This window comes from Meles meles, chromosome 3, assembly GCF_922984935.1.
Source record: "Meles meles chromosome 3, mMelMel3.1 paternal haplotype, whole genome shotgun sequence".
Classification (NCBI taxonomy): Eukaryota; Metazoa; Chordata; class Mammalia; order Carnivora; family Mustelidae; genus Meles; species Meles meles.
This window is the reverse complement of record NC_060068.1, coordinates 74,288,262-74,315,693: the sequence shown is the minus strand read 5'-3', so window position 1 is coordinate 74,315,693 and position 27,432 is coordinate 74,288,262. Positions and strand designations below refer to the sequence as shown.

Sequence of the window (27,432 nt, the reverse complement as noted above, 5' to 3'; positions counted from 1 at the left end):
GCTTTAGAATCAGCATAAAATCAGTATGGCTGACTTTACTCGTCAATTCAATCATACGACAAGTTATTTATTAAGCATCTACCACATACCAAACATTGTTCTAGTAGCTGGAGATTCAGTAGTGAATAAAACAGACCAAAAAAATCCCATGTCTCGGGAGTTTATATTCCGCCTGAAGAGACAATAAAGAAGCTATATATGTAGAGTGTTCAGACAGTGCTAACATTAAAAAGTAAATCAAACCAGGAGACCTGACAACGTGGAAAAGGTGTGACCTTTTTAGAGCCAAAGAGAAGGCCTTCCTGAGAAGACATCTTTGGATCAAGATAGGAAAGATGTGATGGAGTAGTCATGCAGACACCCTGGGGAGAAGCTGTCAGACAGACCTGTGAGTGCACAGCCCTGCCTGTGATGGGAAGGTGCCCAGGGTTTGTGCTGGCTTTACAGAAATAGAAGGACAACGCGGCATTCTTAGAAAATGCATCTGGGGGTTAACGGAGCAGGGTACAAATTATGTCCAGCTTCCACCCTGAGCCATGGGGATGGAGAAGAATGTAAGAACTGCTAGGTTGAGGCAGACTATTTTTTTAAATGCAAATATTCAATATGGATGGAGGCAACCAGGTGGATTTTCATCTCCTATTTTATTCTTTTTTTTTTTTTTTTTGTAATGATATACAATTTATTTATTTTTTCAGCGTAACAGTATTCGTTGTTTTTGCAGGGAGACAAACCATAAATGACTCTTAATCTCACAAAACAAACTGGGGGTTGCTGGGGGGAGGTGGGGTTGGGAGAGGGGGAGGGGGTTATGGACATTGGGGAGGGTATGTGCTATCGTGAGTGCTGTGAAGTGTGTAAACCTGGCGATTCACAGACCTGTACCCCTGGGGATAAAAATACATTATATGTTCCTATTTTATTCTTTTAATAAAAAATATCCACAAGGTCCATAAATTACTATAGTAATCAGACCATCATTTAAAATGATAGGTAAAATTTTGCATGCTATTGGGTTCAGTTTTATGATATACATATAAAAATTGAATAACTGTGTATTGCTTTTATAATTGAAAGAAATATATGTTATTTAAAACTATTTATAAGTGAATAAAAAAAGCAGAGTTTGTTGAAGTAGAATAAATACAAGTTTATTTCCCAGGGAAACTTGAATTTGAATCTTGCTTCTGTTACTTGTTAATTACATAACTTTGAGCATATTTCTTAATGCTTTAAAATTCAGTATTCTCCTCTAGAAGTAGGAATACAGACAGATAGATGGTATATAGATATATTTTATCTTTAAGTTGTATTGCTTTATTGTGAAAATTAAGTAAAATACTGTACACAGAACACTCCACATATTGCTTGATAATCATAATCAAAATAAGAATAGTAATAGTAATAATAATATGGCAAACAACACTGATGATAACAAAAGTAAAAATAGTATTTAGATTCCCTGTCCTTATTATAGAATGGGCATCATGTGGTCAGTGCTTTAATGTATCATCATGTTTGATCCCTATAGCAAATCATAAGGTGGGCATTATTATTATCCCATTTTACAGACAATGAGAATGAAAGCTATAAAAGGAAAATACTCTCCAGGCAGGAGATAGCTATCTGACGATAAAAGCACTACAAGCATAGGTTCAGGCTTGCAAGTCCATGGAGTTTTATCTTATACATCATGAACTAGGAAGTTTAATGCCTTCCTTGAGCCCACAAATCCCTGGAATATTAAATTAATACTTCTCAGTGATCTATTTGTATTAAACTTTGAGGTGAAACTAGAAACAACAAAAAAAATGGACCAGACAATTGGAGATGGCCTTAAAGATAAATCCAACCAATGCAGGGAGGATTAAAAAAATTAAAGAAGCTCAAAGCATATGTGTGTACAGATAGTGGAACAACAAACACATTATTAAATGTTAGAAACTGTGCTTATCTGTTTCTCCGGAAATAGCTTTATATAGAGAATTAAAATATTTTACATTTACATAATTTTTATTCACTCTCTATGATGGTTAGACTTTATGTGTCAACTTGGCTAAGACTATGGTGTCCAGTTCCTTGGTCAAATACTAGCCTAGATGTTGCTGTGGAGATACTTTGTAGCTGTCTATAATCAGTTGACTTTCAAAAAGCAGATTAGCCTCTACAGTGTGGGTGGGCTTCATCTAATCAATCAGTTAAAGGCCTTAAGAGTAAAACCTAGGGTTCCCCTTGGAAAAAAGAACTTTGACTCAAGACTGTAACCTAAAGGGCACCTGGGTGGCTCAAAGCCTCTGCCTTCAGCTCAGGTCATGATCTCAGGGTCCTGGGATCGAGGCCTGCATTGGGCTCTCTGCTCAGTAGGGAGCCTGCTTCCCCTCTCTATCTCTGTCTGCCTACTTGTAACCTCTCTCTCTGTCAAATAAATAAATAAAATCTTAAAAAAAGAGACTGTAACCTAAAAATCCTACCTGACCATAACAGACTCTTAATCTCAGGAAACAAACTGAGGGTTGCTGGGGGTGGTGGGGGGGAGGGATAGAGTGGCTGGGTGATAGATACTGGGGAGGGTATGTGCTATGGTAAGTGCTATGAATCGTGTAAGACTGATGATTCACAGACCTGTACCCCTGAAGCAAATAATACATTGTATGGTAATTAAAAAAAAAATCCTATCTGAATTTCCAGCTGATCTGGCTTGCCCTACACATTTGCGACTTGCCAAAGCCTACAATCATATGAATCAATTCCTTAAAATAAATCATACACACACACACATACACACACTATGTAACATATATTTAAATATATATTATATGTATTTTACATATATATCTATATATTTTATGTATTTATACACATACACATATGGTTTATTGACTGACTGAGAGGGAGAGAGTGAGCAGGACTGGATGGGGAGGGGCAGGAGAGAGGGAGAGACAGTTTTTAAGCAGGCTCCACACTCAGCGTGAGCCTGACGTGGGCCTTGATCTCACAACCCCGAGATTCTAACCTGAGCCAGAATCAAGAGTCAGATGCTTAACTGACTAAGCCACCCAGGTGCCCCTGTATGGTTCTCCTTCTCTGGAGAATCCTTACTGATACACTCTCTGCTTCCATTTGTATATCTTTATGATCATTTTGTTTTTAATTTGATGCTTTTTCAGTATTTGAGCTTATCATTAACTTGGGTTTCATTTTTGGTTTTTCTACCAGTATTCTAAAGGGCAACAGCACAGAAATCTAACTATTATTAAATGAAATTTCTACAAACATTAAATCAAAATTTTAGTTATACCTCTGGAGCTTTTTCAGCATTATGATGGAAGTGAGTTTCAAAAAGTTGAATTTTTAAAGCTGTAGCAACATACATGCAAAGATTAATCACATTTTTTCCCCCAGGCTCAAAAAGTTTACTAAATTTGAAGAGCCATTTTCTAATATTCTTTATGTTTTGGCTATACGTTCATGATAAAAAATATTTATCTGTAATATTAGCCTGGGTTAAGTAATGACAGTATTTAATACTCTTGGAAATTTCTGGACAATGAAATTTAACATGACTGTCATTTTTTTGAAATGTGGGAGAGGAAGATTACAGTTAGTAGCACATAAGAACTTGAGTTGAGTAAACTTTTTGTAGTTTCTGTAGAAACAGATCATTAAAGCAAAAAAGAAAGATCAGCTCAATAAAGATAATACATATATGCAGTTTTGGCAAGCATAAAAATATTTTTAAACACATGAGAGAAAAACAAAGTATACAATGAAGTTGAGATTTTAAAAACTCATGATGTAAAATACTGCAAATATGAGTACAGACTTTAGTATTACTGAGATGTGTATTGAGGTTATTTTTCAACAACCAGATTTCCAGAGTCTCCTAAGAATTTTTATAAAAAAATATGAAAAAACATACTAAAATGTAGAGCTAAGAAAGTAGTTAAAAATGACAAAGAGGTGTTATAACACTTACTTATGAGCTTTACTGATCATTGAACTAGTGTGTATCTCCCCCTATCTCTTCCAAAAGAGTATTCTGATTCTTATTTAAGTATCTGCCCCTTAGCTGCTGATCTTGAGAGAAAGCAGAAACTAACTTCAGGCTCCAGGGGAAGGGCTTGAGTAGCTGGCTGTTTCAGAGGGATGGCAGAAGGGATCAAAGCCTGTCCAATTAGAGTGGATCTCAGGATGCTTGCTTTCTTTGCTCTTTCTGGACACAGATAAAGGTGCACATAGCCATAGTAGCTTTTGGCAGACGTCACTACCACAAGGGAAACCAGTCTGAAAGTGAAAATAAATTTTGTACTACCAAAGACAGAACAAAAAGATGGGGAAAGAAAAACAAAACACAGACTTTTGATATTAATGAGTTACTCATTATCAATTCTGTGAGACAATAAAATCCCTTATTATTCAAGCAATACTAAACTGACTTTGCTTTTACAACTAAAGCATGTCACACAGGAGCACCTGGGTGGCTCAGCTGGTTGAGGTCCAACTTCTGATTTCAGCTCAGTTCATGATCTAAGGGTCATAATATTAAGCCCCACATCAGGCTCTGCTCTGGGTGTGGAGCCTGCTTAAGGATCTCTGCCTCCCTCTGCCCTGCTCTCTCTCTCTCAAAAATAAATGAATGAATGAATGAAGGAAGGAAAGCATGTCACATAGTAACTTTTTAGAATGCATGCATTGCTAGATATTAACATATACTACTGAAGAAATTATATCTTCAAGTTATACTATGAGGGATTTTTGTTATTCCATATCTCTTGGCAATATTTTAACTTTACTTCAAGTTCAGATTTATACTTTTTGGGGAAAGATGATAGACTATATAACTATATCTATATTCACAGAGGTACAAATATAATTTTTTCCTCTTGTGATAGTTTAATGTTTAAACTTGTCCAAAGAAAAAGATATGGAGTAGGTAACCTCCCAAATTCCCTACTGGTAACACAATCCTATACTACAGTGAAGTTTATCTTAGCAAAAATGTGAAAAAATATTATCTACATAAAACAGAGGTTTAAATAACAACTATTTTTTTCTTACAGTTCAATATACTATCACACATCAATAGAAAAGTTTTATTTTATTAAAAAAAAGCCACTCTATTTGATCTTTTCACTAAAGCCTCAGGAAACTGGACAAAGTTAAATCTTTAGAAGCAATGGTTTCTTCCTTATTCCATTGAGAAGCTGCAGATAATTTCTGGTTTTTAGAGACTGTAGCAATAAACTGCTGCTTTTTATATGTAAGTTTTTAATATTTCAGCTTCCTTAGCATATCTTTATGAACAAGAATATACTTGATAAAATAATTAGTAAAGTTTCTCCAAGCACTATAGGGAAAATATGTCTATATAGAAAAGGAAAAAATTTGTAACAAATATAAGGCGAACAAAAATGAGGATGTGAAGCTCTATTTCAGACCCCAAGGAAATAAAGTGCTAAGATCAGAATGCAAAAGCAGCTCTTGCTCATTAGAGAATAATGTGGTAAGCTTTATTCCTTTTCAAAATGCATGGGTTGTAGAATAATTGAGCAAAGTCAGCCATGCAGAATTAAATTTCATAAAAAAACAGGAACGAGTCTAAAAGAAATCTATAGCATAGTGAAGAACATCACAAAATTCACTATAAACAAAGGGAAGATTTTTTAGGGCCAAAATTAAGTATTTTAAAAGTTAGAGGAAAATATCTAATCACTCTGTGTACTGTGTTTAGCTGCGGAAATATGTAACATTTGTTTTAAACATACAGACACACAGACACACACATCCATACATATATGCATATGTTTACACACACACATGGTTTATCCATATAACCATGTATTATGGTTTATCTATAAGGTCACAAATATATATTTATATATGTAAAACTATAGTTACAAATCTTTACTACTGCTAGTCAGTGTTCTATTATATGTTAAATGATTGGTGTTGTGTGTACTTCTTCAATGGCCAAGTTGGTCTTTTGAAAGATTAAACATATTAAAAGACTTGGAAGGAATCAGTGAAAATAATGATGCTCTGGTATGCCCAGTCTCTACTGTCTACATCTCTGATGGGCATCGGGGAGGTACCAGTAAGTTTATTATAAACTACTGTACCCAGGGAGCAATGTCTAGCATCACTACCAAGTGGGATCAGATATTGATAGTTCTCGAATAAGTTTAACATTTAAGTAAACTACGAAATCTTAACTTTATAAACATAAAGAACAGTATGGCTCTCATAAATTAGTGTTTTAACATAGCTGATTTATAAAAAGATTCTTTTACATTCACCTGAAAGTTCCATTTTTTCTAATCATGATTTTTCGTCATTTGTTAGCTCCATATTAACAGCTACTTTTATATAAGCCCAAACCCAGTTCTTTAATATTAAAAAAGTGACAAAACAATTAAAAATATCTCCTTAGGCAAGAATGGAAGAAAAAATCATCAAGCTTTTTTTTTTTTTTTGCGGTGATTGGAATAAAACAATAAGTGGTTTTAATTTTAGCCACTGTCCGGCTGTAGAGCTACAAGATCTCCACAATATTGACAAGCCAGTTTTTAACCGATTTTGATCCCATTCAGTAACATTTTTCATTTCTGGCCCTGTTGTTATTCTTACAATGATTTCACCACCTTAATGAATAAATGGTATTTCTAGAGAGGTAAAATAATAGCTAATAAGTCAAAATAACTTAAGAGGAATGAGGAAATTTATGTGAGGATAAGCTTGATTAAATATACCTTATGGTTAATAAATTAAATTTTATATAGATTAGCTCATTTTCAGAGGTCACTTTTCTAATGCAAATGTCTTAATTTTTTAAAGGACACAGACAAAAGTACTGGTATAATCAGTTTATGACGCCTCTCCCTGTTATGAAATTTAAATAAAAGATAAATGAAAATTGAATTTGTGCAACTTAGTGGGAAGCAACCACTGACTTAACTTTATTAAAGAGTGTTATTTTATGAAATTTAATCTAAATATCATGTATCACCTTTCAAAAGTTAGAAACTGATTTCTTTTTAAAGTTACAAACTGATCTATATTTCACACGCACAGATACACACACACTATACACTTATAATAATTGCAAATCTTTGTTTTTGAAGGCATATTTATTAGGCCAAAATCTGAGGAATATAATAGCATGGTTCTGAGACTGTAAAGGAATAATTTATATTACAATGTCATAAACAGAGTCTGAAGGAAATTTCAAAAGAGAGCTTCCAAAAACTAGCTGAGCAACAGCAACATAATTGGATTTTATGTATCACCTCTAACGGTGATTCATTTGAAAGTATAGCATCTGGATGGCCACTCTAAAAATATGAATCTCATTAGCTTGTAATTATTGGGATATAACCTAGTTTGAAGAAATTTCTTGTATAGTTCATGGATGTGCTTTTTATACTCCATGAAATAAGATATTTAAATATCTGAGCATAAGATTCAACTAAGATAAATAAAAAGGAGCTTTCAGTAGTTACAGAAACAGGTGTTAGGTGAAACTGCCCTAGTAACTCAGATGCTACAAAACATGCACCCCTAGGCTAATGCATCCCATCAGAACCTTCAGAGCCGAATGATTAACAAGCAGATGCTCATATTCAATAATGGGATATATCCACAAGAGGAGAAACACAGATGTGATGTTTTATGCTTCCCCTCCACAAAATAACACCAAAAAAAGCAGTTATTAAGCACTTCCTTTTTTGCATGGCAATTTAGAAGTTTAAATAAGAGAAACTAGGCATATTTGAATAAATAAATACAGAATAAAGCTTAAAAATATTGTAAACATTGTAATATGGAAATAGATTGGAGGGATCAGTTATCTGTTTTAATAATAGCATTCATAATAATTCTAAATAAAAGGCTAATCAAATAGGCGCTTTAGTAAAGAGAAAGGCCTATATCATTTTGTAGCATTGTAACATGAGTAAAACACTACCTAATAACTCATTAATTTTCTCAGAGTTATATTGTTTATCTTTCTGATTTTTTCACACTATATGTTATTCAAGATAGAAACCTATTTATTATTCTAGGGGCACCTGGTTGGTTCAGTGGGTTAAAGCCTCTACTTTCGGCTCAGGTCATGGTCCCGGGGTCCTGGGATCGAGCCCCGCATCGGGCTCTCTGCTCAGCGGGGAGCCTGCCTCCCTTCCCCTCTCTCTCGGTCTGCCTCTCTGACTACCTGTGACCTCTGTCTGTCAAATAAATAAATAAAATCTTAAAAAAAAAAGAAACCTATTTATTATTCTTTTTAGAAACAGTTCTGAACAATGAGAATTTGTCACACTGTGGAATTATAATTAATCCAATTCTGTATACTTGTCAGATAAAAACAACCTAGATTTCTTATACAATGTCCATACACTGCAAATATTTAATAAACAGTACCATTCAGTATCCACTAGGGACCTGCACTGATAAGTCATGTGTAGATTTGCTTAGAGGAATCATTCTTATTTCATAATTTGTATATTAATAACCAATAATCAGGACCCTCCAAACCCCCACTTGCTTTATTATTTCTTCTCCTATTGAATTTTGAGGAGTAGCAGATCTCCTAATGGAAACATTCAAATTATTTCATTTAAAGAAATTAAAGTACGTATTTGAAGAAGTTACTGCCCAATTATGCTGTGAACCTGAAGGAAGAATCTGAGTCTGATTAAGATACTGAAGACTTCATGTAGAAGCATATAAATGTTTAATTCAGGTAAAATTTGGAGGACAAACAAAAGATTGCATTTCACTGATGATTTAAACAGCCAGGAAAGAAATAAAAAAAATAAAAGACTCTAAAATGAGTCTGAGCTTAAAGAAGATTATTCTACATAAATTCTATTAATGGAAGAAGATAAGAGTAGAAACTGAGAATTATTAACCATATACGAAATAAATATATAAATATATTCTGCATAACAGTTTTAAATAAAAGGTATCTTTTGATAATTATTACTGAAGGAGAAACATAAACCGATAATAAATATTCATTTAAGAAAAATGTTGAGAAAACTGGTTGCAAAAGTTACCAAAAAGAACTAAAATAATCCTAATGCACTTTCTACAAGTATTCATATCCATTGTAAAGCCGACTTTTTACAAATCTCATAATAAATATTTTGTCAAAAGGCTTAATACTAGGCAATAATACTGTTTTTATTATATACTTTGATAAAATTAAAACATTTAACTCCACTAGAAGGTTTTATATAGAAGCAGTGCCTGCTTTCCTAAATGACAAATTTTCTCAGTGCTAATCTGTACATGAAATCTTTTATTTAATATATTCCTTAAGAATACATTTGTTCTATTCTAAAAGTCTGTGCTAAAATCACAAGAAAAACACCCAGTCACATCTAAAAACAAAAATACTTTTAAACTAGAATTTAAACTTTATGATGTTCAGATCATTCTGGAGTAAAAACAACACTTAGAGAAAAAAATACTCAGTTGCATTTACCAAAAGATTTTCTTAGTAGGCAGGTAAGTTGTTAAAATAACTTAAAAATAATAAAATCACACAAAGAAATAGTTATATTATACTTAAATATCATTTATACTAGGTCAAAATTAATCCTCCCCGTGCAAAAAGAATAATTCATTGTCTATCGTACCAGAATTGTCTGGCAGGCAACAGAGCAAATAAAATGGAAGAGGAATGAGCCTGGGCTAGAAAAGCATCTTGCTTGTAAGGATTGTTACAAGAAGAAAACTCAGCTAAGGCTGAGAAACACAGAGTCTTTTGGTAACCCTGTGAACACTAATACCTCAAGTAAGGGCAAAAAGAAGTCAGGAACTAGACAGAGGAGTCATATCAATAGAGGAGTCATAGCAACAGAGGAGTTTGCTATAGAGTCATGTGATTAGATCGCTCTTAAAATGGGCTACACAATATTGACTAAACTGGGAGAAAATAACAGGGAACCCTTAGCATCCAAATCAGACTATAAACTAATGATATTATGAAAATGAAATAATTGAGAGTTTATCTGATTCTGTGATTCCGTTACCAAAGGCATTATAATGAGTATCATGCAGTAAGGCATCCTTGGGGTTTATTATGAAAGATATCTGTAAGACCTCTACTTCATTTTCTTCCATTGAATTTTTGATCTTTCAAATTTACTCCTCCAGCTAAAAATCCCCATCTGGCCACTTTTGGAGGAGGGTAGAAATCAGGAAGCCTGGAACCAGCTCAAATATGAATTGAAATGACCCTACCTTGTACCTAGGTTCCAGTAACTGGGCTAGATTCCCTCCTCCTTCCTACAAAATCAGACTGCCTTTTGTCCGTTGGTTTTAGTAACCATTTCCTGCTCTGTTTCTCAGACCCAACTCCTTTCCTCAATTACTTGTCTAAGAAGGAATCTAGTACTGAGATCTGGTTTTCCTCTTCAGACCAGCCTCTGACCCCTAAATCTCAGGACCTGACTCCTTTTTCCTGATGCTGCTGGTCTGCCTGGGCCTTTTATTCATTGCTAACCTCAACAGTTGTGCCGCTCACTTTATCCTTATGAAATGTGTCTGGTCTTTAGGCTCCTGGCATTTCTCTTTGATCCATCCCATGGTCCCAGAACCATGCTGAAGATACAATACCTTCTCTACCATTAGCATTCTTCATAGTACTTAGTTCAAACCTGGGCCTGTGCTTGATAAACACTGGTTAGCTGGATGAGCAGCAGAGTTATGCTGCCAAGTCTCAGAATCATTAAGTTATAACTGTAAAACTTGTTTTAAATAAAGTGAATGTTTGAGAAAACAATATGATTTTTAACCAAACATAAATGAGGAGCATGTTTAGTGCCAGTTACATATTTGAAATGAACTACCATGGAAGTTCATTTTATCACTTTTCTTTTTTTCATTCTGCTCATTTTATTCATTTTCTGCATTTTATCATTTTAGTTTTCCCTCCTCGTGTTATTATTTTTGGCATTTTTCTTAATGTTTTAATTTTCTCATTTCCTTATTCTTTCATGTTGATGTGATATTTTATATTGTGCCTTCCTCTGTGGTAGTTATTTTCAATTCTTTTTTTATTTAGAACTTATAACCAACATCATTTAATCTGGGACAGTGTAATGGGTCCAAGAAATTTAAAAAAAGTCAGTAAATAAAACTATGCCAGTTTTTTGGTTGAAACCTGAATAAATACACTTCAAAGGGTAAAGAGGGGTCAATTAACAAGGGCACTAAATTAAATAGAAATAATCTTAGCAACATAAGAACTTTACCTGCAGAAGTTGGCTCTTCTTCATCTGATGCTATGATAAGAGGAAAAGGGGTGAGGTGGAGACAGAGAGGATGGATGGGGGTGGGGAGGGAGAGAGAGAAAAAAAGAAAAATTGAACATAAATATATTCTGCATTTCAAACAATGACTTATAAGCTCCTGACTTGTAATTTTGTGAATTACAAAATTATAAAATTACAGAAATCTGTCATTAGATAATTGGATAATGACAAATTAATGGGTATTTCCATTCAATTAATATTTATATACTTTTATACTCTAAAATACTTATTTATCAGAAAAGACCATTCAGTTGTCTGAATCTGATTTTCCCTTCCTTTTGCAAAAAAGACTGACCTTATTTAATTTGAATGTAAATTATAGTTACTATGAATTATATTGTTAAAAATAGAAATTGAATATAACATATGAATACCCCACTGTCACCACATCATGGGAATTTTCTATTAGCAAAGAGGAATCAAAAGGCATTGTTAATAGTGAACATTTTTTTCCATGAAGTAGGTATTATAAATAAGATAGGGGTTACACACAAACACACTCAGCTCACAGGTACCACACACTTTAAGATTCAGAAGTGGTGATACCGTGGTGAGGCCACAAGAACCTGCATTTTGAAGGTTGATCCAAGGGGTTTTGACAGACGTGGTCTACAATCCACATAGGATAAATATGGATATTATAAAAGCAGAGGTCACAATAGTAAAACAGAACTTTATGCTAAAGCAGTGGTTCACAACCATGAATTAATATTAGAATGCCAAACTCTAGGCTTCACCTCAAACCAGTTAAGTCAGAATCTCTTTCAACAATACTAACTTGTAGCCAGGATTGAGATATTATTAGATGATATCAGTTTAAGGTAACATGAACTAAAACTCAAAGTGTGAATCATTCTGATTCCTGTTTTGAAAGGGAGAAATTTAAAAAAAAAAAAAATTAGCAGGGGGTGAAGAAAGAGAGAATCTGAAGCAGGCTCCACACCCAGTGCGGAGCCCCATGCAGGGGTTGACCTCACAACTCTGAAATCATGACCTGAGCAGAAATCAAGAATGGGACACTTAACCAACTGAGTCATTGAGGTGCCCCAAGACATTACTAAATAACATCAATATAAGGTTACATGGGGGCACCTGCGTGGCTTACTCATTAAGCCTCTGCCTTCAGCTCAGGTCATGAGTCCATGGTCCTGAGATCAAGCCCCACACTGCGTTCCCTGCTCAGCAGGAAGCCTGCTTTTCCCTCTCCCACTCCCTCTGCTTGTATTCCCTCTCTCACTGTCTCTCTCTCCATCAAATGAATAAAAAAAAATCATATATATATATATATATATATATATATATATATAGTAACATGAACTCAAACTCAAAGGTAACATGAACTATAACTGATTCCTGTTTTTTGTTTTTTTGTTTTTTTTAAAGATTTTATTTATTTATTTGACAGAGAGAGAGATGACAAGTAGTCAGAGAGGCAGGCAGAGAGAGAGAGGAGGAAGCAGGCTCCCCACGGAGCAGAGAGCCCGATGCGGGGCTCGATCCCAGGACCCTGAGATCATGACCCGAGCCGAAGGCAGCGGCTTAATCCACTGAGCCATCCAGGCGCCCCTGATTCCTGTTTTTAACAGACAGAAATTCTTAAGAGCAGCCAGACTCCAAGGGTAATAATCTGCTATGCGTATGTAGGGGATTGAGCATGGTGGTTATAAGAGTGAAAAAGAGTTTACCTGAAGTTGCTTCACAATTTGGCCTAGAATGCACCTCTTCACCTTTACACTAACAGACAGACTCTGTGAGGAGGTATTTCTGTTCTGTACACACAAGTGCAGCTTACCCCGAATATGACCGTTGAGTTATATGACACCAGTCAGTGCTATTTCATTTGATTCATGAAGTTTTAAAATAAAAATTTACTCAGCTGAACTGCTTATAAAGGAGCTTTGTTCCCAGGTGATTCGTTAATCAAGGCATCACTGTGTAACCAGGGAGCAGTCTCTACTCTTTCCCATTAAGGTTACATCTGCACAGAGACACCTTAGACAAGCTGACTTTGTGTCCTGACAGGGTTTTCCTCTCACACTGTTTGGCTTGTCTCCTTGGCACATGAAGGAATGGAGAGAGCAAACACAGTTGGCATGCATGGTGTGGAGAACATAAATATTTAAAAAGCCATTTGCTGCTTTATTATGTCCAAAATATATCATAACATGTTCGAAGAGGAAAACTGTCAGTAGCTTCCAGGAATTCCCTTTTAGGAAAATACCATAAAGCCTTGTAGAAGTGCTGACTTAGATGGTCATTGTTAGTCAAAGTCTGGAGAATCAAAGTGAGGGGGGGATCACCTTATGTGTGTGAACTCAATTTATAAGCCTATGATGAGATGAAAAGTACTCATATTTGATAGATACAGACTGAGCAATTTGTCTAAGGACAATTTGAATTTGAGATCATGTTAATGTAACTTTCAAACCAAACGTTTTCCACTATCCCTTACTGTCTCCCAAAGTGTTGATTCAGTATTCATTAAGAGAGAAAGGGAAAAAGGAGAAAAGGATCATGGAGTGAGGACTGGTTAGATCTCTGATGTTACTTGGACTTAAACATAATGGGGGAAAAAGTGAATGTAAGGACCAGGAAACTTCATAAGATCCCTACAATCCAGGGATAGACACAGGCAGGTGAGATCTGGAGTATGTAGTTAAAATATCCTAAGCATGTGATGCCTAAGGAGTGAAAGATTAGAAATGTTGAGATTTTATCCCTCCATTACATATGGATAAGCAAGAAATTTTCAGAAAGAACTACCCAGCACAGAAGAACAGACGATTCCAAATTTATAGGAGTCTCAGTGATTAAAAGTCTTAAAACCAAAGCCTGCCGGGTAAGCAGTACACTAACCTACGCTTAAGCCTCTAATACCTAAAAGCATCTTTGTATCAGATTAACAATATTAAAGTTTGCAGATACACAATTCTGCACAGAGTTCTGTTTCTATACAATGTCTCCATAACGGTGATTCGTCATGATACAAAGATGTCGCTAACCAATACTCATACTATTAAAATACACACACACAAACACACATACATATGGGTTAGTATTACTATTAATTCACTGTTGCAGTTACCTCTGCAAAGATGGCCTTGTAGGTGGCTAGCTACACTACCAAACAGAGCATCATGAACTATTAACAGGTGGCAGCTAGAGCCCCATAGGTACAAATAAGCCTCAAAGTGGACATTAGTGGCCCATTTAGTGACATTTAACTGAAATAATTACCACAGAAGATAATGCCATGCTACTCAAATTAATTTTCACTTTTCCATTCGCTTCTCAGAATTCACTGAAATCAGCAAATCAAAAAATACATCTTCGTCACATTCAAGTTTCTTTAATTCTGGAAATTAAAAACGCATGCACTGGGGCCCCTGGGTGGCTCAGTCTGATTCTTGATTTTGGCTCAAGTCATGATCTCAGAGTTGTGGGATGGAGCCCTGCATCAGGCTCTGTGCTCAGCGTACAGTCCACTTGAGACTTTCTCTCCCTCTCCCTCTCCCTCTGCTCCTACCCCCTCTTGCCCTCTCCCCACCATCTCCACCATAAATAAATAAAAGCTTTACCAAAAAAAAAAAAAAAGCAAAACCCAAAACACATGCACCAAGCAAAACAAAACTAAACAAATAACTCTGTATCGCTCTGCTTGGTTACAGTGCAGAAGGATGTACAGAAATGACAGTAACAGCAGAAAAATAGTAAAAATACGTATCTGATCTAGAAAACAACTCTGTGGTCCTCTCATTGCTCACAGCAGAATCACCATTCCATTAAGATGCCCCAGATCTACTGAATTTGAATTTGGGTGTCAGTTCAGCTTTCAGCATTTTAAAAAAGTGCAGCAGGTGACTGTTACAAACACAAAATGTTGAGAATGATGGCTATACCCATCAAAATTTGTTGCATTAGGAAAGATCCATGGGTGCAGCTGTTGAAACTGAAGGAGTAAATTAGCAGGCTTATAGGAAACTATTCACAGTGTGTACTGGGGTTACTTCACCAGCTCTGAAAGCTCTCTTGTATCATCTTCAGGTTTATGTGGATATCTACATCAGTACTTTGGGGGAAGATGATTCCTCCTTTGGATTTACAGAGGAAGTTTATTTACATCTCAGAAATAAATAAATCTTCTCCATTTTCCTGCCCACCATTTTCCTGCCTACTTGTCTAGGTAAGCAAATGACCCATTTGGGGACACTGATGTGTAAGATCAAGTTTTTGTGTGCTTGGGTAAGGTGAGGCTTTTGGAAAGGAGGCTTCCTCAATCTTCTGAGAAAGTGTCTGGAAAAAAACGCTCTTTCTTTTCCTTTTAGACACAGACAGGAAGCTTGTGGTACCAAGTAAGCTGGCAGACATTTTGCAGCCATGATGGGAGCCAGCTTTAGAAAGAAGCCAATCCTGCTCCAAGGCAGAATGGAAAAACAGAAAGAAATTAGATTACTGATGATATAGTTCAACCACAAAGTCATCTCCTTACCCAAATCTGGACCTTCAGTTCTGAGGAAAAATACTTCCTCTTTATTGTTTACCTAGTTTGAGTTGAGTTTTCTCTAATTTGGGACGATGTGACATTCTGCCACAACTATAAGCAGTTTTGTTGTTGTCATTTAAAATATACTAGAACACATAAGGAGTTAATCATCTCTGAGGCAAGTGAAATGGAAAGTACATACAGTCTTGGGCATTGCATTCAGAGGGCAGCTGGGCTTTTGCCATATAATTTTTCCACAGAGCTCACGACAACGTTTTGGTATGATAAACCTACCCTGATTTTGAAGTTGGTCACTGTTTATTCAGGATGATCTGACAGTGTACGTGTTCATGAACTGGGTTCGTAGGTGGCAGAAGAAAGCAACCTGTGGACCTGCCTTCTTTCCTTTCACCCTCCTTTCCTCCCTTTCTTTTTTGTTCCACAGGATCAACTGTCAAATACAATAACTACCCAAAACCATGGGCTGTATACTACACTGATACACATATGATATTAAAACACACATACTTCTTCACTGGACAAGCTTTAGTTCTATATGGTACCAAAAATTCTTATATCTCCTCTCTTTGTTTGTCTTATCCTTGGGTGTTTTAAGTGAACTTGAATAACCTGGAAATTCCATCCATTCAAAAATAATTCTATGCCCACTGTGGCTCACCATCAAATAGGAATAGTTCATTATGAAAGAACAAAATACATTTCTTAGAACGTTATAATATATGAACTATTATAATCTATTTTACATATGGCTGTTACTCAATTCATTGACTTAAGGATCGTTTTGTTTGCTATAATATAAATCTAGTTAGTTATGTACCAAATATGCTCTGCAAGTTTGAAATTACCTTATAATTCATTATTTCTATAAACAAAGAAACAACAAATATATATTCTTTTTTTATTAACATATAATGTATTATTTGCCCCAGGGGTACATCTGTGGATCACCAGACTTACACATTTCACAGCACTCACGATAGCACATAACCTCCCCAATGTCCATAACCCAACGACCCTCTCCCTACCCTCACACCCCCCAACAACCTTCAGTTTGTTTTGTGAGATTAGGAGTCTCTTATGGTTTGTCTCCCTCCCAATCCTGTCATATTTCATTTTTTCCCTTACCTACCCCCACAACTCCCTGCCCTGCCTCTCAAATTCCTTATATCAGAGACATCATACAGTAATTTCTTTCTCTGATTGACTTATTTCGCTCGGCATAACACCCTCTAGTTCCATCCACATTTGCAAATGGCAAGATTTCATTTCTTTTGATGGTTGCATAGTATTCCATTGTGTGTGTGTGTGTATCACATCTTCTTTATCCATTCATCTGTTGATGGACATCTAGTTTCTTTCCATAGTTTGGCTATTGTGGACATTGCTGCTATAAACATTCAGGTGCACATACCCCTTTAGATCACTACATTTATATCTTTAGGGTAAATACCCAGTAGTGCGATTGCTGGGTCATAGGGTAGTTCTATTTTCAACATTTTGAGGAACCTCCATGCTGTTTTCCAGAGTGGGTGCACCAGCGTGCATTCCCACCAACCCTGTAAGAGGGTTCCCCTTTCTCCACATCCTCACCAACACCTATCATTTCCTGACTTGTTAATTTTAGCCATTCTGACTGGTGTGAGGTGGTATCTCACTGTGGCGTTGATTTGTATTTCCCTAATGCCAAGTGATGTTGAGCACTTTTTCATGTGTCTGTTGGTCCCTTGGATGTCTTCTTTGCAGAAATGTCTGTTTATGTCTTTTGCCCATTTCTTGATTGGATTATTTATTCTTTGGGTATTAAGTTTGATGAGCTCTTTATAGATTTTGGATACTAGCCTTTTATCTGATATGTCATTTGCAAATATCTTCTCCCATTCTGTCAGTTGTCTTTTGGTTTTGTTGACTGTTTCCTTTGCTGTGCAAAAGCTTTTGAGCTTGATGAAGTCCCAATAGTTCACTTTTGCCCTTGCTTCCCTTCCATTTGGTGATGTTTCTAGGAAGAAGTTGCTGTGGCAGAGGTCAGAGAGGTTGCTGCCTATGTTCTCCTCAAGGATTTTGATGGATTCCTGTCTTACATCCATCCATTCATTCATTCATTTTGCGTCTATTTTTGTGTGTGGTGTAAGGAAATGATCCAGTTTCATTCTTCTGCATGTGCTGTCCAACTTTCCCAAGACATTTGTTGAACAGACTGTCTTTTTTTCCACTGGACATTCTTTCCTGCTTTGTAGAAGATTGGTTGACCATAGAGTTGAGGGTCTAAAGAAATATATATTCTTAAGCTGACAATATTTCAGAAGTTTTGATTCAACTGCAGTGATGAAAAATAACAATGATATTTATGTATGATTATTCATGCTTGCCCAGATGATAAATGCTATAAATGTGAATGTGTATGTGTGTATTTGTGTGTGTGTGTGTGTGTGTGTGTGTGTGTGATTACTAGGATAAAGAAGAGTAATTATCATTTCAAATTTGGGAACTCAGTCTTTTAAATAGGTTGTCAAGTTGCTTCTGGAGTATTCAGAGATTTATTTAGAGATAGGTTTTGGTTTATATGATTTTCGTTCTACTATTTGTTTGTTCATTTGCTTTTTGGTCAATGGCCCAAAGAGGACATGCCTCAGGGCTTAAAAGTTGCCATTATCAATTTCTTCCTTATGAAAATACAAAGAGGAATAGTATTCTCTCCTGGCCAATGACTTAAAACAGCAAATGATTTAGTCAGTTACACACTCTCAGAACTGAGCAATATTTGGGACACAATGAGAAATAACAGATAGTATTTTTCATCAAAAGTATTCAGAGAATTACAAAGTCTTCTCTATTCTATCATTCTTTCATATACATTTTGAATCCTCTACTAAATTTGGAGAATAGTTTCTATTGAGTACAGTTAATAATATGTAATATATATAATTATATAATTATATATGTAATATATAATAATATATATAATATATAATAATATATCAGCATATATAATATGATATATAATTCACACGTAGTTAGTATGTAAGCATATATGTGTTATGTTACATATTAGTATGTAAGCATATATATGTTATGTTTATTAGTCTCCTCCATTAGACTAGGAGTTTCATGAGATAAGGACTGTGACTTCTTTGCTCATCATTATAACTGTAGTTTTAGAATAGTCTACAATGTTATAAATAAATATAAATATCAATAAATATTTGTCAAGAGAAAGAACACAATATAAATATTTAATACATTCCTCTGTGTTGCTCAATAAAATTCAGCTGTTTCATTAAGTTACAATACTAGACTTATCAAAGAGAAAACCATACATCTTCATCTATGTTTTAGTTACTCCTGTATCTATATCTATATCTATCTATATATCTATACTGACATATAGCTATATAGTCATATAAATCAGATTTATGTTCTTGGGACAGGAAAGAAAAAGAATAATGGTTAGAAAGACAATGGTTGAGGAGTCAAGATGGTGGAGAAGTAGCAGGCTGAGACTACATCAGGTAGCAGGAGATCAGCTCCATAGCTTATCTAAACATTGCAAACACCTACAAATCCAAAGGGAGATCGAAGAGAAGAAGAACAGCAACTCTAGAAACAGAAAATCAACCACTTTCTGAAAGGTAGGACTGGCGGAGAAGTGAATCTAAAACGACGGGAAGATAGACTGCGGGGGGAGGGGCCGGCTCCCAGCAAGTGGCGGAGGAACGGAGCACAAAATCAGGATTTTTAAAAGTCTGTTCCACTGAGGGACATTGCTCCAGAGGCTAAACCAGGGTGAAGCCCAAGCGGGGTCAGCGTGGCCCCAGGTCCCGCAGGGTCACAGAAGGATTGGGAGTGTCAGAGTGTCGCAGAGCTCGCAGGTATTAGAACGGAGAAGCCGGCTGCAGAGACAGAGCCGAGGACTGAACTCTCAGCTCGGGGTTACCTTGAACTGGTCGCGGGCTGGGTGAGCTCAGAGCGCGGCTAGAGGCTAGGGATACAGGAGTGATTGGGTGCTGTCCTCTGGGGGTGCAGTGAGGAGTGGGGCCCCAGGCTCTCAGCTCCTCTGGGTTGGAGACTAGGAGGCCGCCATTTTCATTCCCGTCCTCCGGAACTACGGAAAGCGTTCAGGGAACAGAAGCTCCCAAAAGCGAACCCGAGCCGATTACTTAGTCCGGCCGCCAGTAAGGGCGGTGCAATCCCGCCTTGGGCAAAGACACTTGAGAGTCACTACAACAGGCCCCTCCCCCAGAAGATCAACAAAATATCCAGCCAAGATGAAGTTCATCTATCAAGGAAAGCAGGTTCAATTCCTAAGACAGCAGCTCAATTCCAGAGGAGGAGAAAGCAAAGCACGGAACTCATGGCTTTCTCCCCATGATTCTTTAGTCTTGCGGCTACTTCAATTTTTTTTTCTTTTTTCAATTTTTTTTCTTTTTTCTTTTTTCTTCTTCTGCTAAATTATTTAAAACTTTTACCCTTTTCTTTTTTAATGTTTTTTGACTAGCTTATCTAAATATATATATTTTTTCTTTCTTTTTTATATTTTTTCTTTATTTGTTTTATTTTTTATTTATTTTTTTTTTCTGAACCTCTTTTTATCACCTTCCGCCCCCCACAATTTGGGGTCTCTTCTCATTTGGTTACAGCGCATTTTTCTGGGGTCTTTGCCACCCTTTTATTAGTTTATTTGCTCCTTCATATACTCTTATCTGGACAAAATGACAAGGCGGAAAAAATCACCACAAACAAAAGAACAAGAGACAGTACTGAAGGCTAGGGACCTAATCAACACAGACATTGGTAATATGTCAGATCAAGAGTTCAGAATGACGATTCTGAACATTCTAGCCGGGCTCGAAAAAGGCATGGAAGATATTAGAGAAACCCTCTCTGGAGATATTAAAGCCCTTTCTGGAGAAATTAAAGAACTAAAATCTAACCAAGCTGAAATCAAAAAAGCTATTAATGAGGTGCAATCAAAAATGGAGGCTCTCACTGCTAGGATAAATGAGGCAGAAGAAAGAATTAGTGATATAGAAGACCAAATGACAGAGAATAAGGAAGCCGAGCAAAAGAGGGACAAACAGCTACTGGACCATGAGGGGAGAATTCGAGAGATAAGTGACAACATAAGACGAAACAACATTAGAATAATTGGGATTCCAGAAGAGGAAGAAACAGAGAGGGGAGCAGAAGGTCTATTGGAGAAAATTATTGGAGAGAATTTCCCTAATATGGCAAAGGGAACAAGCATCAAAATCCAGGAGATGCAGAGAACCCCCCTCAAAGTCAACAAGAATAGGTCCACACCCCATCACCTAATAGTAAAATTTACAAGTCTTAGTGACAAAGAGAAAATCCTGAAAGCAGCCCGAGAAAAGAAGTCTGTAACATACAATGGTAAAAATATTAGATTGGCGGCAGACTTATCCACAGAGACCTGGCAGGCCAGAAGAGCTGGCATGATATATTCAGAGCACTAAACGAGAAAAACATGCAGCCAAGAATACTCTATCCAGCTAGGCTATCATTGAAAATAGAAGGAGAGATAAAAAGCTACCAGGACAAACAAAAACAGAAAGAATTTGCAAACACCAAACCAGCTCTACAGGAAATCTTGAAAGGGGTCCTCTAAGCAAAGAGAGAGCCTAAAAGTAGTAGATCAGAAAGGAACAGAGACAATATACAGTAACAGTCACCTTACAGGCAATACAATGGCACTAAATTCATATCTCTCAATAGTTACCCTGAATGTTAATGGGCTAAATGCCCCAATCAAAAGACACAGGGTATCAGAATGGATAAAAAAACAAAACCCATCAGTATATTGCCTACAAGAAACTCATTTTAGACCCGAAGACATCTCCAGATTTAAAGTGAGGGGGTGGAAAACAATTTACCATGCTAATGGGCATCAGAAGAAAGCTGGGGTGGCAATCCTTATATCAGATCAATTAGATTTTAAGCCAAAGACTATAATAAGAGATGAGGAAGGACACTATATCCTACTCACTCAAAGGGTCTGTCCAACAAGACGATCTAACAATTTTAAATATCTATGCCCCTAACGTGGGAGCAGCCAACTATATCAACCAATTAATAACAAAATCAAAGAAACACATCAATAATAATACAATAATAGTAGGGGACTTTAACACTCCCCTCACTGAAATGGACAGATCATCCAAGCAAAAGATCAACAAGGAAATAAAGGCCTTAAATGACACACTGGACCAGATGGACATCACAGATACATTCAGAACATTTCATCCCAAAGCAACAGAATACACATTCTTCTCTAGTGCACATGGAACCTTCTCCAGAATAGATCACATCCTGGGTCACAAATCAGGTCTCAACCAGTATCAAAAGATTGGGATCATTCCCTGCATATTTTCAGACCACAATGCTCTGAAGCTAGAACTCAATCACAAGAGGAAAGCTGGAAAGAACCCAAATACATGGAGACTAAACAGCATCCTTCTAAAGAATGAATGGTCAACCAGGAAATTAAAGAAGAATTGAGAAAATTCATGGAAACAAATGATAATGAAAACACAACAGTTCAAAATCTGTGGGACACAGCAAAGGCAGTCCTGAGTGGAAAATATATAGAGGTACAAGCCTTTCTCAAGAAACAAGAAAGGTCTCAAGTACACAACCTAACCCTACACGTAAAGGAGCTGGAGAAAGAACAAGAAAGAAACCCTAAACCCAGCAGGAGAAGAGAAATCATAAAGATCAGAGCAGAAATCAATGAAATAGAAACGAAAAAAAAAAAATAGAAAAAATCAATGAAACTAGGAGCTGGTTCTTTGAAAGAATCAATAAGATTGATAAACCCCTGGCCAGACTCATCAAAAAGAAAAGAGAAAGGACCCAAATAAATAAAATCATGAATGAAAGAGGAGAGATCACAACTAATACCAAAGAAATACATACAATCATAAGAACATACTATGAGCAACTCTACGCCAACAAATTTGACAATCTGGAAGAAATGGATGCATTCCTAGAGACATATAAACTACCACAACTGAACCAGGAAGAAATAGAAAACCTGAACAGGCCCATAACCAGTAAGGAGATTGAAACAGTCATCAAAAATCTCCAAACAAACAAAAGCCCAGGGCCAGACGGCTTCCCAGGGGAATTCTACCAAACATTTAAAGAAGAGCTAATTCCTATTCTCCTGAAACTGTTCCAAAAATAGAAATGGAAGGAAAACTTCCAAACTCATTTTATGAGGCCAGCATCACCTTGATCCCAAAACCAGACAAGGATCCTACCAAAAAAGAGAACTACAGACCAATATCCTTGATGAACACAGACACAAAAATTCTCGCCAAAATACTAGCCAATAGGATTCAACAGTACATTAAAAGGATTATTCACCACGATCAAGTGGGATTTATTCCAGGGCTGCAGGGTTGGTTCAACATCCGCAAATCAATCAATGTGCTACAACACATTAATAAAAGAAAGAACAAGAACCATATGATACTCTCAATAGATGCTGAAAAAGCATTTGACAAAGTAAAACATCCCTTCCTGATCAAAACTCTTCAAAGTGTAGGGATAGAGGGCACATACCTCAATATTATCAAAGCCATCTATGAAAAACCCACCGCAAATATCATTCTCAATGGAGAAAAACTGAAAGCTTTTCTGCTAAGGTCAGGAACACGGCAGGGATGTCCATTATCACCACTGCTATTCAACATAGTACTAGAAGTCCTAGCCTCAGCAATCAGACAACAAAAAGCAATTAAAGGCATCCAAATTGGTAAAGAAGAAGTCAAACTATCACTCTTCGCAGATGATATGATACTATATGTGGAAAACCCAAAAGACTCCACTCCAAAACTGCTAGAACTTGTACAGGAATTCAGTAAAGTGTCAGGATATAAAATCAATGCACAGAAATCAGTTGCATTTCTGTACACCAACAACAAGACAGAAGAAAGAGAAATTAAGGAGTCAATCCCATTTACAATTGTACCCAAAACTATAAGATACCCAGGAATAAACCTAACCAAAGAGGTTAAGAATCTATACACAGAAAATTATAAAGTACTCGTGAAAGAAACTGAGGAAGACACAAAGAAATGGAAAAATGTTCCATGCTCCTGGATGGGAAGAATAAATATTGTGAAAATGTCCATGCTACCTAAAGCAATCTACACATTTAATGCAATCCCTATCAAAATCCCATCCATTTTTTTCAAAGAAATGGAACAAATAATCCTAAAATTTATATGGAACCAGAAAAGACCTCAAATAGCCAAAGGAATATTGAACAAGAAAGCCAAAGTTGGTGGCATCACAATTCCGGACTTCAAGCTCTATTACAAAGCTGTCATCATCAAGACAGCATGGTACTGGCACAAAAACAGACACATAGATCAGTGGAACAGAATAGAGAGCCCAGAAATAGACCCTCAACTCTATGGTCAACTAATCTTCGACAAAGCAGGAAAGAATGTCCAATGGAAAAAAGACAGCTTCTTCAATAAATGGTGCTGGAAAAATTGTACAGCCAAATGCAGAAAAATGAAATTGGACCACTTCCTTACACCACACATGAAAATAGACTCCAAATGGATGAAGGACCTCAATGTGAGAAAGGAATCCATCAAAATCCTTGAGGAAAATGCAGGCAGCAACCTCTTCGACCTCAGCCGTAGCAACATCTTCCTAGGAACAACGGCAAAGGCAAGGGAAGCAAGGGCAAAAGTGAACTATTGGGATTTCATCAAGATTAAAAGCTTTTGCACAGCAAAGGAAACAGTTAACAAAACCAAAAGACAACTGACAGAATGGGAGAAGATATTTGCAAACGACTTATCAGATACAGGGCTAGTATCCAAAATCTATAAGGAACTTAGCAAACTCACCACCCAAAGAACAAACAATCCAATCAAGAAATGGGCAGAGGACATGAACAGACATTTCTGCAAAGAAGACATCCAGATGGCCAACAGACACATGAAAAAGTGCTCCACGTCACTCGGCATCAGGGAAATACAAATCAAAACCACAATGAGATATCACCTCACACCAGTCAGAATGGCTAAAATGAACAAGTCAGGAAATGACAGATGCTGGCGAGGATGCGGAGAAAGGGGAACCCTCCTCCACTGTTGGTGGGAATGCAAGCTGGTGCAACCACTCTGGAAAACAGCATGGAGGTTCCTCAAAATGTTGAAAATAGAACTACCCTATGACCCAGCAATTGCACTACTGGGTATTTACCCTAAAGATACAAACATAGTGATCCGAAGGGGCACGTGTACCCGAATGTTTATAGCAGCAATGTCTACAATAGCCAAACTATGGAAAGAACCTAGATGTCCATCAACAGATGAATGGATAAAGAAGAAGTGGTATATATACACAATGGAATACTATGCAGCCATCAAAAGAAATGAAATCTTGCCATTTGTGACAACGTGGATGGAACTAGAGGGTATCATGCTTAATGAAATAAGTCAATCGGAGAAAGACAACTATCACATGATCTCCCTGATAGGAGGACATGGAGAAGCAACATGGGGGGGTAGGGGGATAGGAGAAGAATAAATGAAACAAGATGGGATTGGGAGGGAGACAAACCATAAATGACTCTTAATCTCACAAAACAAACTGGGGGTTGCTGGGGGGAGGTGGGATTGGGAGAGGGGGCTATGGACATTGGGGAGGGTATGTGCTATCTTGAGTGCTGTGAAGTGTGTAAACCTGGCGATTCACAGACCTGTACCCCTGGGGATAAAAATACATTATATGTTTATTAAAAAAAAAAAATTTGGAAGGGGAGGCGAACCATAAGAGACTATGGACTCTGAAAAACAACCTGAGGGTTTTGAAGGGTCAGGGGTGGGAGGTTGGGGGAACAGGTGGTGGGTAATAGGGAGGGCACCTTTTGCATGGAGCACTGGGTGTTGTGCAAAAACAATGAATACTGTTACGCTGAAAAAAAAAAGAAAGACAATGGTTGCTCTAATGACCATTTGATCATCTCATGAAAAGGTAAATCTGTGATCTTATCTTATTTTAAGGACTTTATTTATTTATTTGACAGAGTGAGAGAGCACAAGTAGAGGGAACAGTAGAAGGAGAGGAAGAAAGAGACTCCCCACTAAGCAGGAATCCCAATGTGGGGCTCGATCCCAGGATCCCAAGATCATGACCTAAGCCAAAGGCAGATGCTTAACCATCCGAGCCACCCAGGCACCCCTAAATCTGTGATTTTAAACTAACTGAAAAAGCATCAAACTAGTATTTATTAAGTAAATAGATTCATTAAAATAGAAGCACAAGCTGCGCTTGGGTGGCTAAGGTCACGATCTCAGGGTCCTCCAATGGAGCACTCCCCTTCCAGTAAGGCTCTCTGCTTAGCAGGGAGCCGGCTTCCCCCTTCTCTCTGGTTGCCGTTCTGCCTACTTGTGATCTCTCTCTCTCTGTGTGCCAAATAAATAAATAAAATCTTAAAAAAGAACTGAACCACAAAATGCTCTTTCTATGTTTAGTAGTGATATAGTTCACATCGGTTTCAAAATCTAGTTAAACAGTGAATCAAGTTAACAGCAGTTAGCAGTGCATTTGCGATTTTCTCATTTTAGAAATAGGTACAAATGGGAAAAACAATTTAAAAAATGAATGGAAGCTTTAGTTTCATTGTTTTGCCACTGAGTTAAAAATACATAATTTATAAAACTAAACCAGAGTACTGAGAAGTTGGGAAGTAATATGACTCATCTCCCAGCTAGTATCAAAGAGATGTTGGGGACATAATTAGGATACATTTTCCTGCTTAAAGGAAGCACTCAAGACCTTTAAGCTAGGTGATTTGATATTACAAAGGCCTTATAATTCTATTTCATTTATCTATTCAATTGTCCTCCATCCATTGTTTATTCCGTGTGCTCTGCTTCCCCATCCAAATTCATCCCACCTTTGTAGACTCAATCCAAATTTCACCATCTTCAATATATTAGCATTTATTTTAGTCTCTAGATTTGTGTAGTTGTCCACTACGATCCCCACTGACTTTTAAACTATAACCTAAAGCCAGTTTGAAACAAAATAGCAATATTTTTCGGTCTTGTTCCCAAGCCGGATATTATCTACTATCCTTCATTTAGGGCAACCGTTACGTTTTAATTTTGTATAGTGCCCATAATTGGTACTGAGTAAATATTTTTGGAAAGCTGTCCAATTTCAAAGATGAGAAAGTGAAATCCAGGAAGTAAATTTATTGTCTGTTTTTACAATACTGTGATCCATGTAAAGGAAGGATTGGTAAATTAAACCTAAGATATCCTAAGAAAACTCATGGGCAAATGGAAAGAAGAGACTTGAAAAGGACCAAGTAGACCAATAGCTAATATGTATATGATTGCCCAGACTGCATCAATTTTAAATAAAATTAATTCATAATCTTTTTGAAAATTTAATATTTTCAAAATTTAATATGGGAGAGAGGAAAGAGTTCTGCTAAGAGAATGCTGTGTTCTGTGATGAGGGAAGCCACGTGTGATCAGAAGATCACATACTTTTTTGTTTCACAGCAACTGACAGAAGGAAACTGGTAACATCAGGCTCATGTCCCATGGATTTCTA

General features: G+C 36.7%; 1 protein-coding gene across 1 annotated transcript in view; it reads right to left on the bottom strand.

Moving 5' to 3' along the window:
- EDIL3 (EGF like repeats and discoidin domains 3) overlaps window positions 1-27,432 on the bottom strand; it is a 423,141-nt gene that overhangs the window by 251,954 nt on the left and 143,755 nt on the right. The window contains exon 3 of the mRNA XM_046001012.1: window positions 11,259-11,288. Within this exon, the coding sequence (XP_045856968.1) occupies window positions 11,259-11,288 (30 nt within the window). The remainder of the gene's footprint in view (window positions 1-11,258; window positions 11,289-27,432) is intronic.